Here is a 25,163-nt window from a genome sequence, read left to right on the forward strand (position 1 = left end):
AAGGTGGGGGCCTGAGCAGGGGGACCACGAGCCGCTGGGCTGGGGATGCACAAGTCAGGGGAAGCCCAGGGGTGGGCTCCTCTGCAGAGCAGGCCCAGCAAGCTGTGGCCCCGGGGGGAGAGGGGCCCCTCTGGCTGCAGCGTCCACAGCCTCCCAGACCGGCAGGCAGCAAAGGACGGACAGTGGGGCCAGTGGCGGGCCGCTGCCTCCATCCCGGGAAGACGAGGCCACTGCTTCCCCGGTCCGCGGACCCCAGGGCGGGACCTGGGCAAGCGCAGAGGGGAGGCGAGGGCTCTGGGCCCCGGCCCTGCCAGCCCGCAGGGTGGTCCCCAAGGGACGGGACACAGGCAGGCTGGGGCTCTGCCCCGAGGTCCCCGGGGACGTGACTCCCCCCCAAGCAGGGCAGGGGGCACCCTGTGAACTCAGGAGCCGGGCAACAATGGGTGCACCTTTTATTCACATAAGAAAGCTGCAGCAAGGTGCCATCTACACGCCTGCACACGGCAGCACAGCCCACAACACGCGGGGGTCAGAGGACACGGCCACGCCCTGTGGGAGGGCAGCCCTCCCTCACCGCCTCTGTAGAAAACCCTAGAAACATAGATCATTCGTCTCCCGACGCCCCCTGCAAACCCCACGCTCTAGGAAAAGGTATAAAAATACAGACCTAACAGACCCTCACGGCGCCCACCCCACCCCGGCCGGCGTGGCTGCTTTTTTGCGTGTGGTTTGGTAGCAACTCCTGCCATGGAAGAAGGCCGCATGGCCCTCAGCGCCCACAGGGAGGGAGGACCCTGCGGGGCGGGAACCACGGGCCCTGTGCTCGCCGTCCACAGCACCAAATGCAGAAAGGACAAATCCGACTCAAGGTTAAAGGCACTTCGTGGCTTTGGGTGGCGCCAGTCTCTGTCCGCACGCCCCTCCTCCATGCCCACCACATCCTCTCCATCACTCGCCCCTGCTCAGACGTCCACCTCCTGCGGGCCTGGCCCTGCGGCGGCCACGCTGATGTCGAAGCAGGTCACCATCATGACGTGGGCCTTGCACAGGTTCACACACTGCTCCAGCGCGGCCGTGGCTCGCTCCAGCGCCTCCAGGTACTCAGCAGACTCGGGCTCCAGCTCCGGGTCCACCTCGACTGGGGACAGCGGGGGGACAGGGCTCAGCGGGGGCAGCGGCCCGGTTCGCCCTGAACACCTCAGGGAAGGCGCGCGGCCCGTCGAGGGCGGGGAGGGGCCGGGCGGGACTCACAGCGCTCCAGCCAGCGCCCGGGCTGCACCATCAGCCGGCCCTGCGTCTCGGCCAGCTCCTCGCACAGGCGGCAGTGCCTGGCCCGCGCCTCCCGCAGCCGCTGCTGCCTGCGCTCGGCCAGCCGCAGTCTTGCGCTGACGCACACGGGGCCCTGGACACAGGGGACACGGCGTTCATGGGCCAGCACTCCCAGCAGCCAACCTCGCAGGCCCCCCCCCAGGCACCTGCCGGGCTGTCTGGATGCCGGGCCCAGGAGGCGGGTGGGTGGGGGCCGTAGGACCCCCTCCTGCCACCCACCCTTGGCCTCCTACCTTCTCCTCATCCTGGGAGAGCTGTGGACAGGACAAGGAGAGGTCAGGGGTCACCTGGCCACAGCCCAGGGGTGCCCGCCACCCCCGGTGCAGGGCCTGACCTGGTCGCTGTCATCGCGCGGGGGCAGCCGGTGGCGCTGCAGGCGCTCCACATCGTCGATCTCGTACACCTTGATCTCAAAGGGCTCCCTAAGGGGGCCGGCCAGGGGCGGGGGCAGGTCCACCCACTGCCCAGGGAGGCCGGGCTTGCGGCCCAGGGCCGCGGTGTCTGGCAGAGGGGCTGGGATCAGCCGCCGCCGCTGCAGGCCTGCAAGAGAGGGGCGGGCGCTGGGCTCACAGAGGCCAAGTCCACCCCAGCCAAAGCCACGACCTCAAGCGTCCCTCATCCACGGCAGGCAGTCAGACGTGGCCACGGCCGCCCTGGGACCCCTTCTGTCCCCAGGACTACCAGTCCCTTTGGCCACAGCCAGCCCTGCACCCGGATGGCTGCAGAGTCGGCCGCCCTAGAGACCTGCCCCCCCCCCCAGGCCCCTAGCTGGCCCTGCCCAGTCTCCACAGCCCCAGCACAGGGCCTCCTGCCGTCCTGCTCCAGGGCCGGCCTCAGCAGCAGCTCTCCCCGCCCAAAGTGGGGGACTACCAGGGAGGCCCAGGGCCCCCGGCACCCCAGCTGGGCAACACAAGACGGTAGCACGGGGACTGCTTGGAGCCGGGCCCGAGGCCGCGCCCAGCACCCACCTGCAGCCCTCCTCTTGGGCGACCTGAGGCTGCGGGCGCGGGCGCCCGGGGCCACGGCCCCGCTCTCGCTCGTGGAGTCGGGGGCGGAGGAGGCGCTGCCGGTGGCCTCGCTGTCCCGGAGCATGCTCTCGTAGCCGCTGCTGCCGCCGCTGTGGTAGAAGAGCGCCGTGCGGCCCATGGCGGGCGGCAGCTCCCCGCTCAGCACGCTGCTGTTGTCGCTGCCGTGGCCACTGCTGTGGCGCTGGGGCCGCCGCGGGGCCGTCACCGTGCTGTAGGGCGAGGGCAGGGCCGGCCGCTCCTCCGCCACGTTCACGCCGCTGTCGTTGCCGCTGTCTGAGTCGGTGGAGCCCCACCAGGGGCCGCCCCTGCCCGGCGCCGCACTGCCCGCCAGCTCGTGCACGCGGCTGTGGGCGGCCCGCAGCGCCTGCTTGGTGCCCATGACCGTGCCCCGGCTGGCCTTGGCCACGACGCCAGGCACAGCCCGCGGGGCCGCCCTGGGGCCGGGGCTGCCAGGGGCCCTGCCTGCCACGGGGGCCGGAGACTTCATGGAGGCACCAAGAGCCCGAGGCCCAGTGGTGGCAAGGCTCCGGCCCTTGCTGCCGCCAGCCGGGGGTCTGGGGGCTCCCACACCCTTGGGTGGGCTGCCCCTACAGGGAGCTGGCCCGGGCGTGGGGCTGGTGGGCGGCACACCCAGCCTGGGCACGGCCCGGGGCTGCCGCCCAGGGGCTTCCCTGACCTTGCCACCGCCGTGCACCAGGCCCTCGGCCCGCTCCGGAGACACCTGCCCTGCCGGACGCTGCGGCGCCTCCCCCCGGCCAGCGGCCCGGGCCTTCGGGCTGGGGGCGGCCCTGGGCACCGCGTGCTCTGCCCGCCCGCTCGGCCTGGCCTCCTCGGAAGCGAGGAGGGCGGCGGCCCCCCCAGCCCGAGTCAGGGCCCCAGCCTGCACCGGGGCCAGGGCGGTGCCAGTCCTGTGCCCTAGGCTGGACTTGCGCACAGGCGGGGCCGGGGGGGCCGCACCTCCTGGTCTTGGGGAGCAGCCCCCCTTGGGAGCCGGGCTCTTCTTGCTGCTGGGACAGGCTGCCGCAGGCGAGCTCACCCCCAGAGTGGTGGCGCCCCGGCGCAGGGGTGGGATCCGGGCCCCGGCTGTCCCCTCACAGCCGTCCACTACCCTCCGAGCCCACACTGCTGGCACCTGGGCCTCAGGCGGCCGCTCTGGCCGCACCTGGACAGAGTCCCAGTCACCTGCCCGGAGCAGCCACGGGTCCTCCAAGAGGCCTCCGGGGTCCGGTGGGCTCTGGCCTAGGCGCGCACAGGCGGCGCGGCTGGCCTCGGATGCCACCCTGGACTTGCGGGGCAGGCTGGAGTGGATGGTCTGTGCCGCCACGGCCGCCCGTGGGCTGCGGTGGGCAGGGGACGCTGGGCCAGGCCTGCCATGCGGCGGGAGCCCCACACGGCTGTTCTCCAGGGTGCCGTCCAGGGTGGGGGGGCCCGGACACGTGGGCACTGCCGGCAAGTCAGGGCTGAGAGGGGGCTGGGGCGAGTGGCCGCTGGTGTCGCCAGGCCAGGAGCCGGCCGGGGGGCCCTGCCTGCCCTCCGCGGGGGGCTGTGAGGTGAGAGCATCGAACGCGTCGTTGATGCTGCTGACGATGCTGACGGGCCGCGACCCCGAGGCCAGGGCCTGCAGGGAGCAGTCGCTGCCGAAGCTGGCCAGGCTGGGGGGCCGCCCGGGCCCAGGCGCCGCCCCCAGCGACAGCTCCTCCACCAGCGTGAACACCAGCTCGTCCTCGCCGTTCAGCCGCACGGGCTGCTGCAGGGTCACCGTGGTGGTGAGCAGGCCCCGCTCCGCACGGCGGCCGCGGGCACATGGGGGCCAGCCTGCCTGCCCACCCCGGCCCGCGGGAGGCGTCCGGGCCCCACCGTCGGTGCCCCCTCCCTGGGGCTCCTCGGGAGCTCTGGGGGCCTCGGGTGGCGGCCTCCTGCCCCCACCCGCCAGAGCCCTGTCCGGGGTGAACAGTTCAGGGCAGGCGCTGCCCAGCTCCTTCTGGTCGTCCCAGGGGCTGGCTCCGGGGCACTCGGGAGCACCCCGGTGGCCGTTGGAGCCAGGGCTGCCTCGAGGGGTGCTGATGGCCACAGGGGAGCCCAGCGCCTTCCTGGGGGACGCGGCCTCGGGGGGTGAGGGCCTCCTGCCGCCTCGGGCAGGGCCGGCCGGGGCATCGGCGCCGTCAATGCAGTCCAGGCGCTCCTGCAGCTCGGCGAAGGTGCTGCAGCGGAAGTGGTCGGCGTCCCGGGGGCCCTCGAACGGCCGGCGGCGGCTCAGGGCGGGGACGATGGGCACGAAGTCCGGGGGCCCCTCATGGTCGGTGAGCTCCTGGTCTGACAGTGCGGTGCCGCCGGGCCCCACGTAGATGACAGTGTCACAGGACTGCTCGCTGCTGGATGAGTAGTCGGGGTCGCCGGGCTGGCTGGGGCCGGGGTGGTCGGGCACTGGGGCCGCTGTACGCGGCTGGAAGGGCCGCAGGTGTGGTGGGCGGCGCGCCCGGCCCTCCTCACAGGAACTCTCCCCTCCAGAGGAGCTGGACGCGTACTGGGGAGGGAAGGCAGCCCCGTGAGGGCCCTCTCGGCCGGCCCTGGGCACGCGGAGCCTGGGGATGAGCAAGCGGCAGCCGGCCATACACGGGCCCAGGACGGGGGCTACTCTACCAGGAAACCAGGAACTCGGGGAGCAGTGGGGCACAACCTCGGCGGGATGTTGGGGTTCCAAGCCAGGGCCAGCTGGCCTGGGACGCCATGGACGTCCACTGTGGCCCCATGAGAAGTGCCAGGAGTGCCCGGCTAACGCCAGGCCTGGTGCTGGCCACGGTTGCAGCTCTGCCCCGCACACCGGAGCCCAGCAGGGGCCTCCCAGGGCCCACCTTGGCTTTCTTCCTGCGCAGGCGGTGGACTCGGGCAGCGAGCTGCACGGTGCTGAGGGTCTCGGCGTGCTGGGCCGGCGCGTCCGAGACGTGGGCGATCATGGTGGTGCGGCAGCCGGCAGCAGCCAGGGACTCCCGGAGCAGCATGGTGAGCCGGTGGTCCCTGGGGGTTTGGGCAGCTCAGAAACCCAGGCCTGCAGGGAGGTGGCCCCAGGGGTCCCCCCGGCCCAGCAGCAGCCCAGCGGGCATTTGGAGCTCACCTGTAGGGCACCTGCTTGGCTCCGTTCACCAGCGCCAAGATGACGCTGCCAAGGGCCGACAGCGACAGACACAGGGGACCCCCGGCGGCCTCCCCGCCCCTGCCAGGCCCAGCCTCACAGCTGCCCAGGTCCATGAGATGCAGGCGGCTTCGGCCTCCGGACACTGAAAGGGTGGTGCAGGTGGTGACTGGCGGCCCCGGGGCAGCCGGGTCCCGCCCGTGCCCCCTGCCCCTACCCCTGGCGGCCACCTACTTGCTCCCTTGCCACCTTTGTCCACTCGGTACTGATACACGTGCAGCGTGAAGAGCATGTGGGAGCTGCGCCGGGCCTCCTCGCCACAGCCCGCCCGGCTTGTGCTGCGGGCCGCCAGCGCCGCATCCAGGTAGAACGCCGCCCGCTCGGCCGTGGGCGCCCGGAGCTCACTCTGGTTCTGGAGCTGGGGGCGAGGCGGGGGTGGTGGGGCCCTGAGTGGCTCGAGTGGCGTGCACCCCACCCTGCCGGCCCCGCCCCAGGTGGCACGGGGCAGGGGGAGCCCTCGGCGCACCTGTGCCCCGCATACAGGATCCTCCCACAGGTGCACGCCCGGAGCCGGTGCGTCCTGGAGGCTGCCGGGGGCCACCTCGGCCAGCAGGTCCCGCAGGCTCTGGTCCCGGCCGCACAGCTCCACGGCCGAGACGCGCACGGAGAAGCGGGTGCCCGTCCTGTCCTTGCGCTCACCAAGGAGCCGGAAGAGCCAGGAGATGGCGCAGGGCACGACGCCCAGGCTCTGGGGCGAGCTGTCTTTCCCGATCATGGTGTACGACTTGCCTGGGAGACACGCGGGGTCAGGGGCACCCCGGGCTCTGGCCCCGCCCCCACAGCCAGGGTGTGGCGGGCACTCACCCAGGCTCATGTGGCCGAAGGAGAAGATGCAGCCGTCGGCCCCGCTGACCACCGACTGCAGCACCTCGGCCACGGCCCCGGAGCAGACTTCAGCCTGGGGAAGACGCAGGGAGAGGCGGGCACCACGGTGGAGGGGACCAGGGCCCGTCAGCCCCTGACCCCGCCAGCACCCGTGACTGGAGACACGCAGAAGGGGCAAGTATGGGCAACACGGTGCTGGCCAGACACGTGTGCACGCACGCCACAAAACCCAGAAGCCCTCTGTGGCCAGGGATGCACAGGGCGACGTGTGGGCGTGGCCTCACTGCCCAAGGCGATGACGCTCGGGCTGGCAGAGGGCTCTGAGGACCTGAGGAGCTGGCCAGGGGCTGGCGGGGACCCCAGGGAGTGGACTAGTGGGGCGCTGCCCTCTGCCCCTCCTCCGCCTTGCTCCACCACAGGACCCCTCTGTCCTGAGGTGGTCCCAAGTCCCCCCAACCCTGCCGTACCTGCTCCGAGTCCTGAGGAAAGACGGCATCAAAGGCAAACATCTTGGGGACAGCGGCAGTGGCCGCACGCCGGGGGCCGGCGCTGCCCGGGGGCCCGGCCGCCGGGTCGTAGAGGATCACCTGCTTCTTCCGCGGATCCACCTTCAGGAAGGAGGTGGACTCGGCCGAGCGCTGGGCCCCCTGGGCCGGCCAGATCCTCAGCATGACCTTCACCTGGGGAGGCAGGCAGGCGCAGGCACCTGAGCCCCACCCACCACCCGCTGGCCGCTAATCAGAAGTCGGGAGGAGCCCCGTGCGAGCCCCGGCACGGGCAGTCCCCGGCGCAGGACTGCGGGTGCTGAGCTGGGCCCCGGGCCGCAGCGGGCCCCTGTGAGGTCAGCTGGGCAGGGGGACACGAAGCCAGGCCAGAGCTCGGCAAGGCTGGTGGCCCAAGGGGGAGGGTGCCCGGGCAAATCCAGGGGTGCCATGGCCTGGCATGATTGGGGTGGCGAGAGGTAGAGGAAATCCTGGCAGAACTGGGGGAAGAAGGCGTGAAGGCCAGGCCAGGGCAGGAAAGGGGAGCTGGTGGCTGCCCAGCGCCTGCACTCACACCAAGTCCCCATTCAGGGCCAACAGACACCCTGAAGCCGGGCAGCAACAGCACCCAGGCCGTGCACGTTGGGTAGGGACCCCGGGGGCCTGGCCCGCGAAGAAGACAGCGCCGGCCACTTCCCCACCTCGTGCAAATCAGATTACCCGCGACTCGTCTCAGAGCCGGAATTTCTCACGGCGTTAATTGTAACTGACAGGTACATCGCGCGGCAGGATTGGTTTGCCGGGGTCGCTCCCCAGCAGGCCGGAATTGGCATGCAGGACGCACGCTCCCTGGGGAGGCGGCTCCCCCTCCTGCAGGCGAGCATGGATCCTGTCTCTGCGGCAGGCGGAGTGTGGCCTGGCACCTTTGGGCAATCTTTGTGCAGCGTGGACTCCACGCTGCAGGGGACTTGGAGGATTCCGAGCTGGGGGAGGGGCCCAGGAGCCCCCTGCATGGGGAGGGAGAGGTTAATCTCCGGGTCGAGAGCAGCTCCCTGGGGAGGGGACCGCAGGCATCGTGGGGTGGCAGAGGGAAAAGAGATGGGGTCTTCACGGGGCCACCCCCCCCACCATGCTGGGAGATCAGAGCCTGCCCGGGTCGGGCCGCTCAGCAAACACGTGGCGGCGGGGGCGGGGCAATGGCCCCCTAAGTGACATGTCACTGTCAGGAACACAGCTACACCCTCCATGGCAGACAAGGCTCTCAGGGGAGCCAGGGAGGCCCCAGCCCCACAGCAGGACACCGGGGAGGAGGTGGTGGAGCCCTCTCCCAGCCCTCTGGGCAGACCCAAAAAAGGTCAGCTGCTCCAGGACTTGGGGTCATTCTCAGATGTCCACGTCAGGAGGACCCAAGGGGGTGGTCCTGCTGACCCCCACGGCGGGTGTGGGGCCTCCAGGGCACTGCCTGTACCCATTTCCCTCTGCAAGGCCAGTGCCTGGGTGGGCAGCTGGGGGGGGGGGAAATGGGGATGGCAGGTGCCACACCTGCCACCCAAACTCGAGGGGGGTGGGGCGGTGCACGTGCTCAGGGCACACAGTAGGGTCAAGGGCCAATCTCCCCAGAGCTGTGTGACCCAGTCCCCACCCCACGGCAGTGCAGCCGCCTCTCCCAGCCTCCCACAAGGACGGCAACCCCAGGACCCACGGGTCACAGCCTGTCCTGTCACTAGCTGAGGCTCCTGCACACCCCCAGGCAGTTTCCCCTTGGGGCCAGTGCTGTGGCGTAGCGGGTAAAGCCGCCATCTGCAGTGCCGGCATCCCATATGGGCGCTGGTTCCAGTCCCAGCTGCTCCACTTCCGGTCCAGCTCCTGCTGTGGCCTGGGAAAGCAGTGGAGGTGGCCCAAGCGCCTGGGCCCTGCACCACATGGGAGACCAGGAGGAAGCTCCTGGCTCCCGGCTTCCGATCGGCCCAGCTCCGGCCACTTAGGACATTTGGGGAGTGAACCAGCGGGTGAAGACCTCTCTCTGTGTCTCCCTCTCTGTTGCTGTGCCTTATAAATAAATATTAAGAAAACAGGCTCTCCTTTCCCCGTGCTGGGCTGTGGCTGGGACCAACCTGGAGTGCTGAGGGGGCCTCCCTGCCCCCAGGAAGGTCCGTGACCTGGCTGCACCCCCAGACCAGCCCTGGGCCCCTGGCGATGTGCGTGCCCCCAACCCACAGGGCAGCCCTGACCTCAGGGCCGGGCCTACCTTCCCGAGGCCGCCAGGGCTGTCCTTGGCTTTGGAGGCCGCCCTGAGCAGGCAGGGTGGCACCGGGGGCGGCCACAGCTGCAGGACCCCGCTGAAGTCCGTGGGGTAGGCGGAGGCTCCGCGGGCACAGGGGACGGGCGGCGGGGGGGCCTTCCTGCGCTTGGCGGCCAGGCTGAGCTTCTGAGCAGCCCTGGGGGTGGACACGGGGCTCAGCAGAGCTGGCAGCAGCCCCACAGCAGCCATCCACCCCCCGACCCCGACCTGCGGGGAGGCTGTGGGGTTGGGGCACGCGTGGAGGGAGAGCCTGGGCTGCCGACTGGTGTCTTGTATCTCCACGCAACCAGGCCGGGCCAGGAGCCGGGGGATGTGGCCAGTCTGTGCTTCGTCCTGTTGGGGCAGCAAGCACCTGGGACTACGTGGCCCCTGGAGGCCCTGTGTGGTGTGACTGAACCCCACGGCCTCAGCCTGCAGCCCCCACGGGCCTGGGGTCTCCCCACGGCAATGCCCCAGAGCAGCGGCTGGCAGACCCCAGAGCACACAGCCCCTTCCTGCCCACCCCGTGGGGGAACTCTGATGCGGGTCTGGTGACAGGTACCCCCACCCCACAGACACGGGTACACACGCGAACACACATGCACACACACACAGGTCCCAGGTACTTGACCTTTGCTCAAGCTGCCTGGCACCCAAGGACCCTACCTGCTCTTGTGTTCCAGGGTCGGGGGCCTCCTTGCAGGCCTCCGCCCCCAGACACTTTCTCCAAACAGCTGGTGTGCTGAGCGCCCGCCCCCCGCCCCTGCCTGCTGTGGCCATCGGGACAACCCCAGGCCCCTCACGACGCAAACGCCCCGTCCCAGCCCTCAGATGGGAGCCCTAGAAGGGCTGTGGACAAGGGGGCATGCCCTGCCCCATCCCAATCTCCCCTGCACCTGAGCCCCCCCCAAAGCCCAGCCTCCACCCTGCCTGCCCCTGCAGCAGGCCTACCGCCTACCAGCATTTTGCTAACTCCAGTCTTTAATAGCAGCTGCCTGTTAAGAGACCCCGGGGACCCCTCTCATCCAGGAGAATAAAAGTGCGTGGAGGCAGGGAGAGGGGGGCTGCTGAGCCCAGACGCTGGGTGTGCAGTGCCTTCGGCTGGGGCCGTGAGGGTGCCTGGCTCCGGGCCCAGGGCCTGGCATGTCTGAACCCCGAGACCGTATGGGTGCCACCAGCATTAACCCCGCACCTGCCTCGGCTCAGGAACTTCTAAACCTCACAGCCCTCTGGCCCAGGGGTCGTTCAGCTGCGATGTGACCAATGAGGGGCAGCAGGCTGGGCAGGGGCTGGGCAGGGGGCTGGGCAGAGGTCCTTCGGCTCTGGGGCCCCTCCCCCAAGTCTGGGTGCAGCTTCCCCCGGGGCACCCATGGGGCAGAGCCTGGGCCCCCTGCCCCCCGTGGAGTCGGGGCTCCAACCACTGGGCGAGCTGGAGCAAGAACAAGGCCAAGCCAGCGCCGGGTGGGCCCACGGAGCCCACACTCGGCCTCTCAGAACCCACGAGCCTGGCAGTGGGCACAGCTGGGCCCTGAGCCCCTGGACAGACGCGGCCTGGTGCCACCAGCCCCAGCAGCCCGGGAGGGAGGGAGCTGCCTCCTCCCCACACAGGGGCAAGCCCCCTCCCTCGGCCCTGAGGGGCTGGGAGCCCACAGACGGGGCCCGGCCCTGGCCGCCCTGCGCATGGATGAACGCTGCGTCCTGTGGTGGAGTTATTTCCATGAACTGGGCACCCGGAGGCGTGGGCAGGGGAGCCCGCCTGTCCCGGGGCCTCAGTGTGCACAGCTGTGTCCCCACCAGGCAGGGGCTCTGGGGCACCCGCTCCCCAGCCCAGGCCTGGCTCACAGAAGCTCAGGACACGCCTAGAGCACGTGAATGTGAACACACATGTGAGTGAATGAATGAACGAGTGGCTGAGCGCCCAGCCGAGAGAGCCGAGCTACCACACAGCGCTTCCACGCACAGGCCCGGACCCACACTCAGAGGCAAGTGGTTTGTGTTTTTAGCATCTCTCTCTCTCTCTCTCTCCATCTTGCAGGCAGGTGGCCCTCACCACCCTGAGGAGGCTGGACGTGGGGCGGTCAGGGGTGGCGCCAGGCAGGGCAGGGACACCTGTGTAGAGAGCCCCTGCTGCCTTGGGCGGGCCGGACCGTGCCTGGTCTGGGCCTGCACCTCTGCTGAGGCTGCAGGGGTGGAGACCCCAGACCCCAGACCCCAGACCCCAGACGTAGGTCCAGGAAGTAACACGGCTGGGAAGGCAGAAGGGCAAGCAGGTGGGTGGGAGGGGGCCCAGGGCGGGGGGCGGGGCCTACGGCAAGGTCAGAGCGCGGGCGCCAGGGCCGACACAGGTGCCACACACATGGCCATCCCTAGAACCCTCGCTGGGACGCGGGGGCCTGCAAGGCCCGCATCCAATATGAGCTCCCTGCTAATTCATCTGAAAAAGCAGCGGAAGGCAGCCCAAGCGCCTGGGGCCCCTGCACCCACACGGGAGACCCGGATGGAGTTCCAGGCTCCTGGCTTTGGCCTGGCCCCGTCCTGGCCACTGTGGCCCCTCAGAGGGGAACCAGCAGATCGAAGGCCTCTCTGTCTGCTACTCTAACTCTGCCTCTCAGACAAATAAATCTTTGGGGGGGCAGAGAATCATGAGGTCTGAGGCCCCTTCCCCAGTGTGGGCCACAGCCCCCACCCACAAAGCCAGCAGCGGGCACAGTCTCACAGGGCCCTCCGAGCCCACCCCACCCGCAGGAGCCTGCCAAGACGGTCAACGCCAAGACACCCCTCCCCCGACCCGACCCCTGACCCGCCACCTGCCAAAGGCCTTCCGGAACCAGTCCGGGGCGGCAGCCGGCCCCCTCCTCGAGGAAGCCGCCTGCTGGTCCCCATCCCCACGCGCTTCTTCCTGTGTTGCTATGGTAACTTCCCAAGGTCACCAAGTGGCACAGGCACGTGCAGCGCCTGCCTGGGCTCCAGACAAAAGGCGGCTCCACCGCCCGCCCGGCCCTCCCAGGCACCACCCACGGAGTGCAGCAGCTGCCCCTCCCCCACCGCCAGGGAGCATGGGGGCTCCTGAGCCCGTGGGCCCACTTGGGATGGCGGCAATGCCCTAATCACATGCCCCGTCACTCCCCAGCCAGGGGCGCAGTCCCAGGGGGCCGCGCCGACGCCTTGCTGGCTGCCAGGCGGGGGCTCCCGCCTGCTCCGTGGCTAATGGGACGGTGGTCCGCAGCTGGGCCTGCCATTACCACTCATTACCGCTGCGCCCCTCCCATGCTGCGGGGGCCGGGGATGGCTCTCCCCAGCAGAGGCAGGCAAAGGGCCTGCCAGACCCCGCACACCTGCGCCAGCAACAGCCAGGGGCCCCTGGCTGAGAGCGGAGCACGGGCCCAGGGCACCTGCCAAGCCGGGCCTGGGATGGGGCCCACGCAGGGACACCTGGCGAAAACGCTGGACGGTGCCCGCGGTCGGTGTGGTCCCCCCAGATGCTCCCTGCAGCCCCTGCTGCCCCCTCGGGGGCCCCATTCCTCGCTCCTCATAGCAGCTGCACCCACGAAAAGTCCCACCTCACAGGGGAGCAAGCCCGAAGCCAGGAGCCCAGGGGCCGCCAGGACCTACCTTATGAAGAAGGAGGCTGCAGTGGATGGGCCCGTGGAGCCCCCGACCGGGGTGACCAGCGCCGACGTGCAGGCCCCTGCATGGCCCCACGCCTTGGACACACCCTCAGGGCCTGCCAGGGACGCGCCATCTCGGACAGTGTCAGCCACCGCCACTGCGGCCACGGCCGCCTCGGCCTGCAGGGGAGGAGCGAGCGGGGTAAGGAGCAGCGGGGGCTGAGTCACCCCTGCCCCCCAGGACGGCCCCAGGAGTCGGGGCCGGGGGCCCTGAGGGGCGTGGGGGTCTGCTCGGGGCAGGGGCTCCCGGGCCGACCATCCAGGACACGACAGGTCCCCGGTGCCTGAGGCGAGGCTCTGGCGTTTCCAGCTAATTAGCCAGAATACATTCCAGACAGACAGACAGACAAAGCCACGTGGAACTCGACCCTCCTGGGACGCACGGGCAAACCCTACAGCAGCCTCCGTGAATCAGCCTTCCGTGCCCACGTGGGGCCCTGGCCCCTGCCCCAAGGCTCTGCTGTCCCCAACCAGTCCCTGGGGCCGGCTCCCCTCAGCCCCAGGTGCCGGGGCCTCAGCCCCTGCCCAAAGGCGACCTCCGCGTCCAGGCTGGCACAGCCCAGGCGCCCTGGGCAGCTTCCCTGCTCGCCCGGGTGGGGTCTTGCCCGGCTAAGTGGCGGCCACACAGCCTTTCCAGGACAGGAAGCCATGCACCCGCCCAGTCCTGGGCTGCCAGGCCGGCGAGCAGCATGGAAGGACCGAGGTGGCTCCAGACACCGGGCCGGCATCCACACCTGCCGCCTGCCTGCCTCTCCCCAGAACCCAGGCTGGCCGCCACTCCTCCTGTAGGGCCACCTGCATCCTGTGAGATCTAACACCTGCGTCCACTGGCTACACTGGCCTGAGATGGCCTGGTCTGGCCCTGCCAAGGCACCTAGAGCCTTCCATGCCGGCCAGTCATCCAGCCTACGGGTGTTGCCAGAAACACCCAGACGGCCTGGGCAGGAACCGGGCCCCTGCACAGGCACAGCCCAGGCTCCCCAGGCCAGAACCAAGCTTTTGCCACAGCTGACAGCTGGGGGCCAGGAGCTCCTGCCCGGCGCCTGCTTTCCCCATCAGTATCCCGGGCCCGGGCCCATCACACACGACACCTGCCTGCCCCCGCCCTCGACACGGGGAGCAAGGCCGAGGGGTCCCAGGGGGCCGCGGCTCCATGCCCCCCTCACAGGCCCGGCCGGCTTCTCAGGCCGCATCTCCGCCTCCAGCCGGAACCCGCCGCACTGACCTGTCGCGGGAGTCCCACACGGGCCTCGGCTCCACCGTCCTAGGCGCCGCCGTGACACGGCCCCGTCCATCGGGACGGCCACTGCCAACTCCTGCCAGAAGCAGAGCCCGGGCATGCCGAAGAAGCCGAGAGAAAGAAGCCGTCTCAAAGCACAGCGGGAGAGCGAGAGGGAGGGGCCGGCGAGAGGGGGGACCACGATGGGGCGGGGGGGGGGGGGGGACAGAAGGGGGCGGGGCAGGCGGCCGAACGGAAAGTGTGATGGAGGCGCCACGACAGCAACGAACGGAAAAGCATGAAAGAGGAGAGCGTGAGGCCGGGGCCAGCGCCCGCCGCCGCCGGGGCCCCAGCTAGCGCCCGCCACCTCCGGGGACCCCCGGGGCCCCAGTGTGAGGCTCCAGTCTCGGCACCAGAGGCTTCCTTGCCGGGGCCTGCGTGCCCCACACCAGCAAAGTCCCACCCCTTGGGCCCCGGAAGCAGCCTCCACTCTAGAGGCCTGCACGGAGGCACCAGCAACCGGCCAGGCCCCCGGCACAGTCGGTGTCGGGAGGCAAGCAGGTAGGCTTGGGTGGCCCAGGAGCCCCCAGCGAAACCCGGGACTCCCTGGGGGGTCCACCGCCTAGAACCTACGTGGGAGAGGAGGCCAGAGCCTCGGTCTCACCAAGCTGGGGGCCCCGGGCCACAGCACAGACAGTGGCTCCCAGCATGACCGGGGCTGGGGCGGGGGCCAGGCCCCCATCCCCTGGCAGCCCTGTCCTGCACGGTGGCATGAAAGCGGCCATGTGCAAAGCCTCTGGAAACAGCCACGCGATGGTCTGGACAGCCACGCTCCGCGCCGTGGATGCTGAGTGGGCTGAGGCCAGCCTGCTCTGCCCCACACAGCTGCACCAAGCACTGTGCCAGTCACAGCACCCACTGGTCCACGCCCCGCCCGTGGCTCCTCCCCGGCCCCCTCCTCCAAGGACCAGCCCTTCCGGCCGGGCCTGGACCCATTCCCGGGCATCTCCTGCTGACCTGGAGCCGCACTGGCCCAGCAGCAGGCTCAGCCAGGCGGCGCAGACCACAGCGCCTCTGCCCAGAACTGCAACCTCCAGGCCCCGGCCCAGCTCCTAGCTCCCTGACCCTCTCCTTGGGGCCAGCGCCACCCCAGGAAGACCCCAGAGCCCCTGAGCGGGGGCTGCTGTCCCCAACACACTCCACTCTAGAGCGACGTGGGCAGGGGCGGGCCCCTCCTCTCCGCCTCCTCTGGATGAATCGGAAGGAGCCTGGCTCCAGGCCGGAGCGGCAAGGCCCCTCCCGGGAGAGCCACCAGACCCCGGGGAGCAGCCAAGGTCCGACATCTCCCAGGCGCCCCACCCCACGCACCCATGGCCTCAGGGACGGCCCCACGGGGAGGAATGACTCTCCTCCCAGGCCACACCCGGCGGGCGCCACCAGGGGTCCCGGCTCAGGACCTGTGACAGGCTGCTCCAGTGGCCCTGGGCCCTCCCTGAACTCTGCCCTCTTGCCCACCAGGCCTAGGGACCAGAAGGCAGCCAGCGGCCCGCTCTGCCATGGTCAGCTCACAGCTTGGCAGTGGCCAGATCAGGACCCAGGCAGAAGCATGGGGTTCATGGCCGCAGCTGCCCCTGGGGGCAGTGCGGGGGCTCCTCCGGCAGCCGGGCACCCGTCTAGCCCCGCCTCCCAGCCTCCCAGCCGTTCCTGACTGCTCACCCACAAAACCCAGCACCCACCCAACGACTCACAGGTTGAGCCCAGGGCACGGAGCCTGTCACAGCCTTGCCCCCAGGCCCTCAGCGTCCTGAGAGACCCCCAGCTCCCTGGCCCCCTCTTGACTCCCCAGCCCTGGGACCCCCTCTCTCCCAGGTGAAAACCAGGGTGCACCGTTGATGGAAAAGCCAAAGGCCCCCGAGACCCGCCAGCCCCCCGTCAGCAGCCCCGAGGTCGGCATCAGGAGTCCAATTCTCCAGTCACCTCCACAGAGGCCAGGCCGGTGTGGGAGTGGGCTCAGACCCCTGCCGCCCACCGAGGGCCTGCCCGGCTCAGCCTGCAACCCCATCCTAAGGGTACCAGCACAGCAAAATCCTCCCAAGGAGGCGCTCCCCGTGGGGGAGGGGCTGGCCCAGACCGCCCCTGCCCACGGCTCCTAGGGGCTCGGGAAGGCCCTGCCCACCGGTGCCTTCACGAGGGGCCTCCCACGTCCACCGCCCCGCGCCTTGGAGGAGCCGCGCCACGGGGCATCCTGAGTGGACACAGGCCCAGGAGCCCGCCCGCCCCCACCCCGGGCACTCACCAGGCAGCTGGGCGGCAGGAAGCTGCCAGCCCTGGACACGCTCCACGTGCCCTCCAGACACTGCTGGGCCCGGATGGTGACGGTGCTCAGCGCCCCGCCGAGGCCCGCGGGTGCCACCGACACCTGGACGCTAGGGCCAGGCCAGGCCGGCCCCTTCCGCCGCTCCAGCCCTGCGTGGGCCGCCGGCCCGGATGTGTCCCTCCGGCTGGTCTCGGCACCGGAGTTGGGGGGCGTGAGGCCAGGGCTGCCACCGGCGGCGTCGGGGCCCTGGAGTAGGGGCAGGCCCTCCTGGGCCAGCTGGTGCAGCCGGGTAGAGCAGGCACCGCAGCGGCTCTCAGCCTCCAGGGAGCAGGCGGGCGGGGCCCCAGGCGCCGGGAGCTTGTCCAGGAGCAGAGCAGAGAGGCGAGGGTCCTGCGGACGGCAAGGACAGAGGCGCGGTCAAGTCCCAGGCCAGCAGGGCCGGGGCCAGCCCGCGCCATCCGAGCTGACGGAGAGTCCGCAGCGGGAGAACGACCACCCCTCCCCACAGCCCTGGTCGGCAACTTCGGGGCGGGCCAGGAGCCGCTCTGCCACAGCCACGCCCCACGTTCTCGAGGCCCCTGGCTGCAGCAGGGCCCGTGGGAATGTTGCAGCAGAAGCCCCCTACTCCGCGGGGGCCGGGGGGTCATCCTGGGTCCAGAATCCCCGCCCACCAGCCCTGGCCCCTGCAGCCGGGCCTTCCCCTTCCCACAGGACTGCCGTCCAGAGACGGGCATGCACAAGAGCCAGAGGAGCTCAGGGGAGGTCCCCCGCCCCCACCCCGCCTGGGGGACAGGGAGGCCTTCCTGGAGGAGGTGGCACCTTCCAAAAGGAAGAAGAAATGGAACAAGCCGATCCCTGGGGGCGATTCTCCCCAGGGGGCTGCTCCTGTCCCTCGGCACAGTCCTGCAGACCAGGCCCAAGCCAGCTCTCAGCCGAGGGGCCAGCCCCTAGCATCCCACCCCAGGGCAGCCCCTCACACACCAAGGCTCCCCCAGGGTCACCCTGGCAGGGCATGGGGTTCTCTGCACAGCCCCTCCCTTCCCCCAGTCCGGCCTCCAGGCTGCCCTGCCCCCAGCAGGCCCTGGCTCCAAGGCTGGCCATATAGCCACGAGAGACCAGGGCTCAGCAGCGAACACACCCATTCCTGCAGCCACCAGCACACGGGGGCCTCACCCACCCCACCCTGGGCCGGCCCCTGGCCAGTGGGGTGCTTGTCCTCCAACGTCCCACAGCCTGCAGCAGCCAGCAGAGCCCACGCCGGACCCTGGGGGCAGGTGAGCAGGCAGAGCGGGACAAAGGACAACCCCCCACCAGGCCCAGGTCCCCGCCCCCATGGACACGCACTGACCCTGCCCACAGAGCGGAGGGCGGTGGGCGGGGCTGCCACACCCTCCCACGGGTCTCCAGGGCACCCGTGCAGCCTCCAACCCAGGCCGGGGCGAGGGTGACAGGCCATTTCCCAACCCCCCCCCCTTTTTCCACTCAGCGGGAGGCAGCTAGCGGGCGGCCGTGGAGGGGAAGGAAGTTCGGCCTGCAAGAGCCATTAGCCCGGCCCCAGCCTACCCCGCAACCCCCCGGCAGCTTCTGATGGCGCCCACTCTGCCACCCCCCCAGCCCCTCCCAGGCCCCACAGGGCCAGGATCCTAGGGATTCAGGCAGAGCGGCCCGGGCTGCTGGTGGGAGCGGGCACCGGACCCTGGACCAGGAACCCCTCCCAAAGCTCAGACTCCACTGGGGACACAGCAGCAGCTCAGCGAGACACCCAACAGGCACCCGCAGACCCACACACAGCACCCTGGGAGGCCAGGCCCCTCCGCGTTCCCTGGGCTCCCAGCTCCCCAACCTGGCCACACACTGAGGTGGGCAGGGCAGCCGATGTCAGAGGCCAGCGGGGCGGGGGCCCTGGGCTCCCGGGGAGATGGGGTAGAGTCCAGCTTCCCCGTACAGCACTGGCCCCACACCAGGCTGGAGGGCCAGGGGTGCCCTCCCCACAAGTGCATAACGGCCACGCCCTGGTAGGGGGCACCTGGGTACAGAGGAAGACTCCACCCTGCTCCTCCTCCTCCCAGCCCAGGGCCCCCACAGCCAACAGAGCCTGCTCCATGGCCACTTCCTGTGCAGGCAAGCCCTCCCCTCCCGGCTGCCCAGAGCCCAGGCGTCCACAGCCCCCACCTTCAGAACTGGAGCCCCCAGGCCTGCCCCTCCCCCGCAGCCACCAGCCCACTGCCAAACGTCACTTCCAGTCTCCTTTTCAGGGTCCAATTCAACAGTGACCTCACTCGCCCTGGGGTGGGGGGCGGCACACGGAGCCCCCTGCACTTAGAAGCAGTGATGCTCTCTCTGTTAGTCACTCCTCCACCTGCCCCTGGGTCAGCGGCCTTGGGGCGCAGCCACCCCGCGCCGTGGCGTGGGAGGGGCCGTGAGGTCGGGCCTCAGCGCCAAGCACGTGACACTGGGGACACTGTCCACCGTGCAGCCATGGTGAGCCCGTGCTTGCCGGGCCACGGCCGCAGCCCCTCGGCCTCCTCCTCCCTCCCCGTCACAGACACAGCCGGGGCCCGGGCAGCCGCTGCTTCCGGAGTCGACAACAGGACCAGGAAGGTCCCAGCTGCCGGCCGGGCACTGCCCCCGGGGGCAGCGCGAGGATGTTTCCACGCCGCGTGCAGCCTGGCGGGGCCCAGAGGCCAGGGGTTCCATCTCCCACCGGGACAGCAGCAGCCACACCTGGCCACCTGGGGCTCCCCCCGGGCACCTCCCTAACGGTGAGGACCCTGGGGGCCGAGCCCCGGCCTCCTTGCTCCACCCAGCACCGACCGGCACGCCACCCCCAAGGCCTCGGGCCCAGAGCCAGCCCAGCTGGCTCAAGAACAAACCAGTCCATTGAGACCTTGCTCCCCTCAATGGCCTGTCCTGTCCTCCCCTGGGGACCCTGGACAGGTGCTCAGGGCCCCCGGGGCACAGGCCAGGCGGCAGGGAGGCCTCAGCAGGGCGGGCTGGCAGAGGGCAGCCCCTACCCAGAGCAGGTGCCCGGGGTCACCCCGGGCACAAGGAGGCAGCAGCAACGGAGCCGCAGAACACCCTCGCGGCAGAGGCCCTGGGCAGGCTCCTGGGAGGGGCAAGCCTGCCCCAGAGGCCACGGCTGGGGCCCACTCCACCCCAAACCCACCCCCCGCCCCGCTCTGTCACCCCATCTCCGAGGGGCCAGCCGGCACCCAGCTGTCTTCTGCGGCCTCCGGCGACTCACCCCAGCCGGGGACCCCCACCAGACAGGCACAGGCACATGGGTCAGGGTGTGAGCACGCAGACGATCTGCTCACCGCAGCTCAAGCAAGGGGGTTTCGGGGGCACCCACGAGAGGGGAGGGTGCCACGCCCACTGGGAAGCCCAGCCCACAGCACACAGGCTGGCCCAGACCCTCACCGGACACCCAGGGAGAAGGCCCCGGCATCACCCCAACATCCCACACACACCCCCAGGCTCCCCATGCTGAGCGGACAACGGCCCTCCCAGCTGCCCAGCCTGCGGGGGCCACAGAGCCAGGGTCCGAACCCGGCGAGGGGACCCTGCTCCTGAGCCACACCTCTCCCCACCCACTGCTCCAGGCACAAGGGAGAGGCTGATCCCCTGGCAAGTGCTGCGGCTAGAGGAGCCGGGCAGGGGAGGGGCCTGCGGCAGAGTGGGCGGGGCCCAGCCCACCTGGCAGAGTGGGCTTTGGGACACCCCTTGGGGTTCTCTGTGGGCCAAGGCTGTGGGGCTCAGGTGGCCCAGGGAGGCGGAGCTGGGCTGCGATGTGGGGGAGGACAGGGACAGGACCTCAGGGAGGGGCCCTGCAGGCTACACCTGGAGCCTGGCCCACCTTGGGGGCCACATTGCAGCAGCAGGGCCGGCCCAGGCCCAGGTGCCCTGGAGGCCGAGCCCTGGCTCCAAGGCAGACAGGGAGGGGGTGTCTGTTCTCAGACCCCCAGCAGGGGCAGCACAGCCGGGAGCCCTTCCCTGGGTGCACGTCCATCCCACCCGAAGCCCCTCGTCCAGCAGAGCCTGTATGCCGGCCGTCAGGAACCCCACAGTCTAAGCGAGAAACAGAAGCACATGGCCAGGCTCAGAGCGACCAGGAAGCTGCCATGAGAGACGCCAAAATGGGCCGAGAGCTCGTCCGGAGCTGCGTGAGCTCCCGGAGGGGCAAAGGGAGCGGGCAGCTGGCTGTCCTGGAACTCGAGACGAGGACCAGGACAGCGCCGTCCCCACCTCCCGCTGGACTAGGCACCTGGGGACACACGGGGGCCTGCAGCCCCCTCCTGGCACACAGGCAGTGTGGCCAGGGACCCCGACTCCCGCCCGAGCTGACCACAGCCAGACTCCGCCCGAGGCATGGGCACGGCTGGCACCCCAGGACCGTGGGGTCCGCCCCAGGCCAGCGGCCACGCCTCCTCTGCTGGGTGACTCATACCCCTTAGGCCCCAATCCTCAACCCCTGAAACCTTAGGCAAGCAAAAAAATAAAAAGACACAATGCAGGCCCTCACCTGGCCACAGGCTGAAGCAAAGGAGACCCCGGGCGGCCCCTAGACAGTGGAGCCCCAGGTCTCCCGGACCACGGACAGCAGGGTGGGCCCGGCCTGGACCCGGTCCCCGAGCCCCACGGCAGCTGCAGGGACAGGTCCTTTCTCAGCTGAGTCACCCAGCCGCAGCCAGCCCCGGGGAGCTCCCGCCCCACGCACACCTCCCCGGCTGCCGCCACAGCAGCTGGCACCCGGGCTCAGCGGGGAAGCACTGCTGACGCCGGGGCCTCGCCCTGCACAGCCCGGGGGCTGCCCCGGCCGGCGGCGCCCAGGCCAGGCTCCAGACAGCTCGGAACGGCTGTGGCCCACGGCAAAGCTGTCACCAGGTCTGCCAGAGCCCAGCACCGCTTTGAGCGACCCAGGACCCCCATGTCAGCCCCGGGGGGGACAGGGCACGTGCCCGCGCATCAGGGTGCCAGGAGAACTCCCTGCAGGAGGCCACAGAAGCGTGAGGAGCTGGCGGGGTCCCCTGCACACCCCGAGTGAAAGGGCAGAGGAGCGTGGCGGAGTGGGGGTGACACAGGCCAGGACAGGCGGGAGGGCACCGCCGACCGGTGACAGCCAGCTCACCCAGGTGGCCCTGGCTGGCCGCTGGGCTTGGTGAACATCTGCGTGTGTGCCGGGGGCGGTGGGGCTCCCCAGGTGAGCTGAGAGCCGAGGTCTTCCCTGTGGGGACCGCCCTGCCCGAGGGGTCAGCCTGGACCCGGCAGGTCGCAGGGGCACCTGCAGGATGACTCTGGGCAGTCCCCGGAGCAGGAACAACGCTGTTGCCCTCCGTGAGGGCTGAGACCCGGAATCCAGCCCCAGCGGGCCCTCAGGGGACCACCCCAGGCGTGGGCGAGAAACCGGTCACTCAGTCATTCGACAGACACCTCCAGGTAACCAGGATCCAGGCCTGCCCGGCACGTGCTGACCAGCTCACAGCGGCAGTGTGGACCCAGCACAGGGTCGGGGGAGCGGGAGGCAGGGCACAAGCCCCCGTGGGGATACCTCAGACACAGTGGGCATGGCATGGGTACTGGCAGGGCCTCCACGCTGGGAGGCGGGGCTCTGTGGAGAAATGTGTCTGTGCCAGGCTGGGGGCAAGAGCAGGGTCCGAAAGGCCTGGGGCCCAGCAGGCCTGGGGCCGAGGGGGCAGGGAAGGCGGCACGGTGCGGGGGCCCATGTGGAGCTGGAGCGGCCCCCCAGCGTTCCCTCCACCCAGGGATTCTCCTGGCTCCAGCCTATGGCAGAGCCCACCTGGGGCCCACGGGCCAGCCCCTCCTGGGGGCGCTGTCCCACCAAGCTGCCCTCCCCACAGCGGGAGGAGGGCGCTGGGCTTTGGTTAAGCCTCCCTGCTCACGCGCCTGGCAAAGTGGTGGAAGACAACCCAAGCCCCTGGGAGGCGGGCATGGAGCTCCTGGCTCCCGGCTTCGGCCTGGCCCAGACCTGGCTGTTGCAGCCACCTGGGAAGTGAGCCAGTGGACCGACTTCTCTCTCTTTCTCCACCTTTCTCTCTCTCGGTCACTCTGCTTCCAAAAATTTTCTAAAGATTAAAAAAAGATCCCTGGGGACCTGGGTTCCCAGCCTCACGGCCGGCCTTGAGACAGGTCCAGCTCCCCGGCCCCCACGCCGGGCTCCCCCGGGCTCCCAGGGGGTCTCGCCCACAGCCACACATGCACAGAGGTCTCCTCCCAACCCGCGGCCCTCGGCAGGCAGCCAGGACGCTGGGGAGAGGCAGGGCCACCCAGCAGGACAATGGCAGCCTGCCCTGCGGCCTCCGGGCCTTCTGGACACACAATGGCCTGCGGAGTCCACCCTCTGGCAGGCACAGCGCCCCTCCCCAGACCTCGGCAAGGGAGGGGCCCAGAGCCCACCAGGCCCAGCACCCTCGCCACTGGCTGGGTGCACGCTGGGGCGAGGGCCAGCCACAGACCGAGGGGCTGAGCTCTAGCCAGTGTCAAAGGCCAAGCCCAGGGTCACAGAGATGGGTGCTTAGGGGCTTCCCTGGGGACACGCCCTTCCCAGAGGGGGATCCTGCTTCCCCGGGAGACTGTGACCTCAGCTCTCTCCTCCACCTGCAACCAGCAGGCCCCCCAAACACGGCCGGTCCAGGCCAGGCCTGGAGCCTGGGGCCCGGACAGCAGTGGCGGCGGGGCCCACAGAGCCACTGAGGTCCCTCCTGCCTCTGGCCTGGACCCCGACCAGGGCAGCAACGTGGCCCTTAGCTGTGGCCGGTCCACAGGAACCACCGCCCTGGGAACCTCCTCCAGGCCGGAGGGTACGGAGCAGCGCGGCGGGTGCCAGGGACCCAGGCCACCTGCCCTGGCCACAGAGACCGCCTGCCCCGTGCCCCGACAGAATTTGGGCAGCAGGGACTCAAGGTCTCACCCTGGGCCCAGCCCACGCAGCTATATTTAGATTCAATGAGGACTATGTGGACTTCCCAGGAATTCTTCCAGAAAGACGAAGGTCAGACGGGATGGGCTTCCGCTGGGGACCCCCGCCTCCCGGCTCCCTCCCCGGCTCTCGCATTGTTCCCTGGAACAATGGTCGATACTCCTTCTAAGATGGGAGCAAACCCACAGGCAGAGACCCCCAAGAGCCTCTCCTGGGCTGCAGGGCTCCGCATGGGAGCCGGGAGCCCCAGGCACAAGTGGGAGTTCTGGGAGGCTCTGGACCCCACGCTGGACGAGGGCCTGGCAGGGACACCCAACCCAGCTGCAGGGGGCGGCCCTCACGGCACCGCCCCCAGGTTGCCATTTCCAGACGCTGGGGGCCCAGGTCCCTCAACGGTGAGCAACCCAGGGACCCTTGCTGCCCACCCTGGAGGCGCCTGCCCAACCCCTCCCATCCCGCACCCAGAACCCCAGCGTCAGCGGGACACACCGCAAACACACGGAGTCCCAGCCAGGGGCTCCGCGGCCCGCCCGCAGGGGGTCACTTACCCGCAGCGCTGACCCCGGCCCGCTGACCAGCTTCCACGCCTGCCGCTTCAGCTCCACCAGCTTCGCGTGGCAGTGGCGGCACCAGCTGCCTCCGCCGGCCGCAGGGCCCTGCTCGGGGCCCGGCCCGGCGCCCTCGGGCGCAGGGCGGCTGCCGCGGGGCTCCTGCTCCGGCCCGGCCGGCAGCCCCTGGCGCGCGGACACCTCGAGCGGCGGCGGCGGCGGCTCCCGAGCCGGGCCGCCCTCGGCCACCTGCGGGGGGTGGGGCGGAAGGGAGCGGTGAGCCCGGGCCCCCAGACCCCGGCTCCGGGCCGGGCTCGCCGAAGTTGCCGCCGCGGGCCGCGCGCCCACCCTGTGCCGCCACGCGCCGCGGTCCGGACTCGGGCCCTGCGCACGAGGGCCGGGCCCGCGCCGCCCGTCGCCCGCCCCCGCCCGGGCCGCCCGTACCGCAGGCGGGGCCGCACACAGCGGGGTCCCGCGGCCGCCCATGGCCGGGGTGCAGGACGGGCCGGGCGGGCGCTCCGGGGCGCCGCGATTACGTGATCCGGCCCGGGGGCGCCCCCATGGCGGGCCCGCAGCTCCGAAGTTGGCGGCGCAGCCGAGTGGCGGGGAGCGCGCGGTGGCGGCTGCGGGCCCCGTTCTGGGGCGGGGAGGGGGCGGGGCTCCGAGGCGGGAGAGCCCCGCCCCGGCCTAGGGTGGGCGGTGCGTGGGGAGGGGGGTCCTGCCAGCCCGCACGGCCCCGCCCACTCCAAGACCCCAACCTGTTAGGTGGGTCCCGCCCGCGGGGGGGGGGTGCGCTCTGGCTCCTTTCCAGGACACCCCCCCCCCGGAGCCCAGGACAACCGGTCACTTTGCGGCCGAGAGAGCGACAGCCGCCGCGGGGTCCGCACTCCAGCACCGCCTGCCTCCGACTCCCAGGCGCGCGGCACGCCCGGCGCACCCCACGTGTAGCCGGCGACCCCCGGGATCTGCTCGCGCGAGACTGGCCGGCCCGTGGCTCTGGACGCGCTGGCACGCGTGGCTTCACTGCGGTGCGTGTGCCCCAGGGAGGGCGGGCGGAGGCAGTGGCGCGGCGGCCCGGGGCTTCGCGCGGGACCTGTTGTCCGCGGGCCTGACAGATGGAGCCGCGCTCCGGAATTAATTGCCCGTTTGTCTCCGGCTGGGAGGTCGCCCCCTCCCCGCGGCGACCAGTTGCTCCCGCCCCAGCCGGGCCGCGGGCGTCGCCTCCGTGCAGGCGGCCCGGGGTCCCGGCCCCGTTCGGCCCCGGAGCCCAGGCTGAGCGGGATCCCCGCGCCGCGCGCGCCCCCTGCCGGCTGCCGCGGCCCCGACGAGGCGCACCGGG

At 70.9% G+C, this 25,163-nt stretch overlaps 1 protein-coding gene across 1 annotated transcript; it reads right to left on the reverse strand.

The window, feature by feature from the left end:
* Positions 1-475: 475 nt before the first annotated feature.
* KIF26A (kinesin family member 26A) lies at positions 476-24,310 on the reverse strand. The gene is made up of 16 exons (XM_062181292.1): positions 24,269-24,310; positions 23,825-24,073; positions 16,319-16,729; positions 12,748-12,923; positions 9,103-9,292; positions 6,840-7,052; positions 6,352-6,445; positions 6,014-6,276; positions 5,722-5,905; positions 5,470-5,632; positions 5,210-5,372; positions 2,298-4,881; positions 1,664-1,869; positions 1,563-1,583; positions 1,252-1,402; positions 476-1,138 (listed from the first exon to the last, which is right to left on the reverse strand). The coding sequence occupies exons 1-16, from the start codon at positions 24,308-24,310 to the stop codon at positions 963-965; spliced, it is 5,286 nt and encodes a 1,761-aa protein (XP_062037276.1). The 3' UTR covers positions 476-962.
* Between the last annotated feature and the right edge of the window lie 853 nt (positions 24,311-25,163).

Source organism: Lepus europaeus, chromosome 22 (assembly GCF_033115175.1).
Source record: "Lepus europaeus isolate LE1 chromosome 22, mLepTim1.pri, whole genome shotgun sequence".
NCBI classification, from domain to species: domain Eukaryota; kingdom Metazoa; phylum Chordata; class Mammalia; order Lagomorpha; family Leporidae; genus Lepus; species Lepus europaeus.

Bases quoted from the DNA above. Each gene is read 5' to 3' on its own strand.
- KIF26A (XM_062181292.1), bottom strand. From the start codon at position 24,310: ATGGGCGGCCGCGGGACCCCGCTGTGTGCGGCCCCGCCTGCG. The intron at 7,053-9,102 runs GTAGGCCCGGCC...CTGCCTCCCCAG, and splicing joins GCCCTGGCGGCCTCGGGAAG to GTGAAGGTCATGCTGAGGAT. The intron at 1,403-1,562 runs GTAGGAGGCCAA...CCCTGTGTCCAG, and splicing joins TCTCCCAGGATGAGGAGAAG to GGCCCCGTGTGCGTCAGCGC.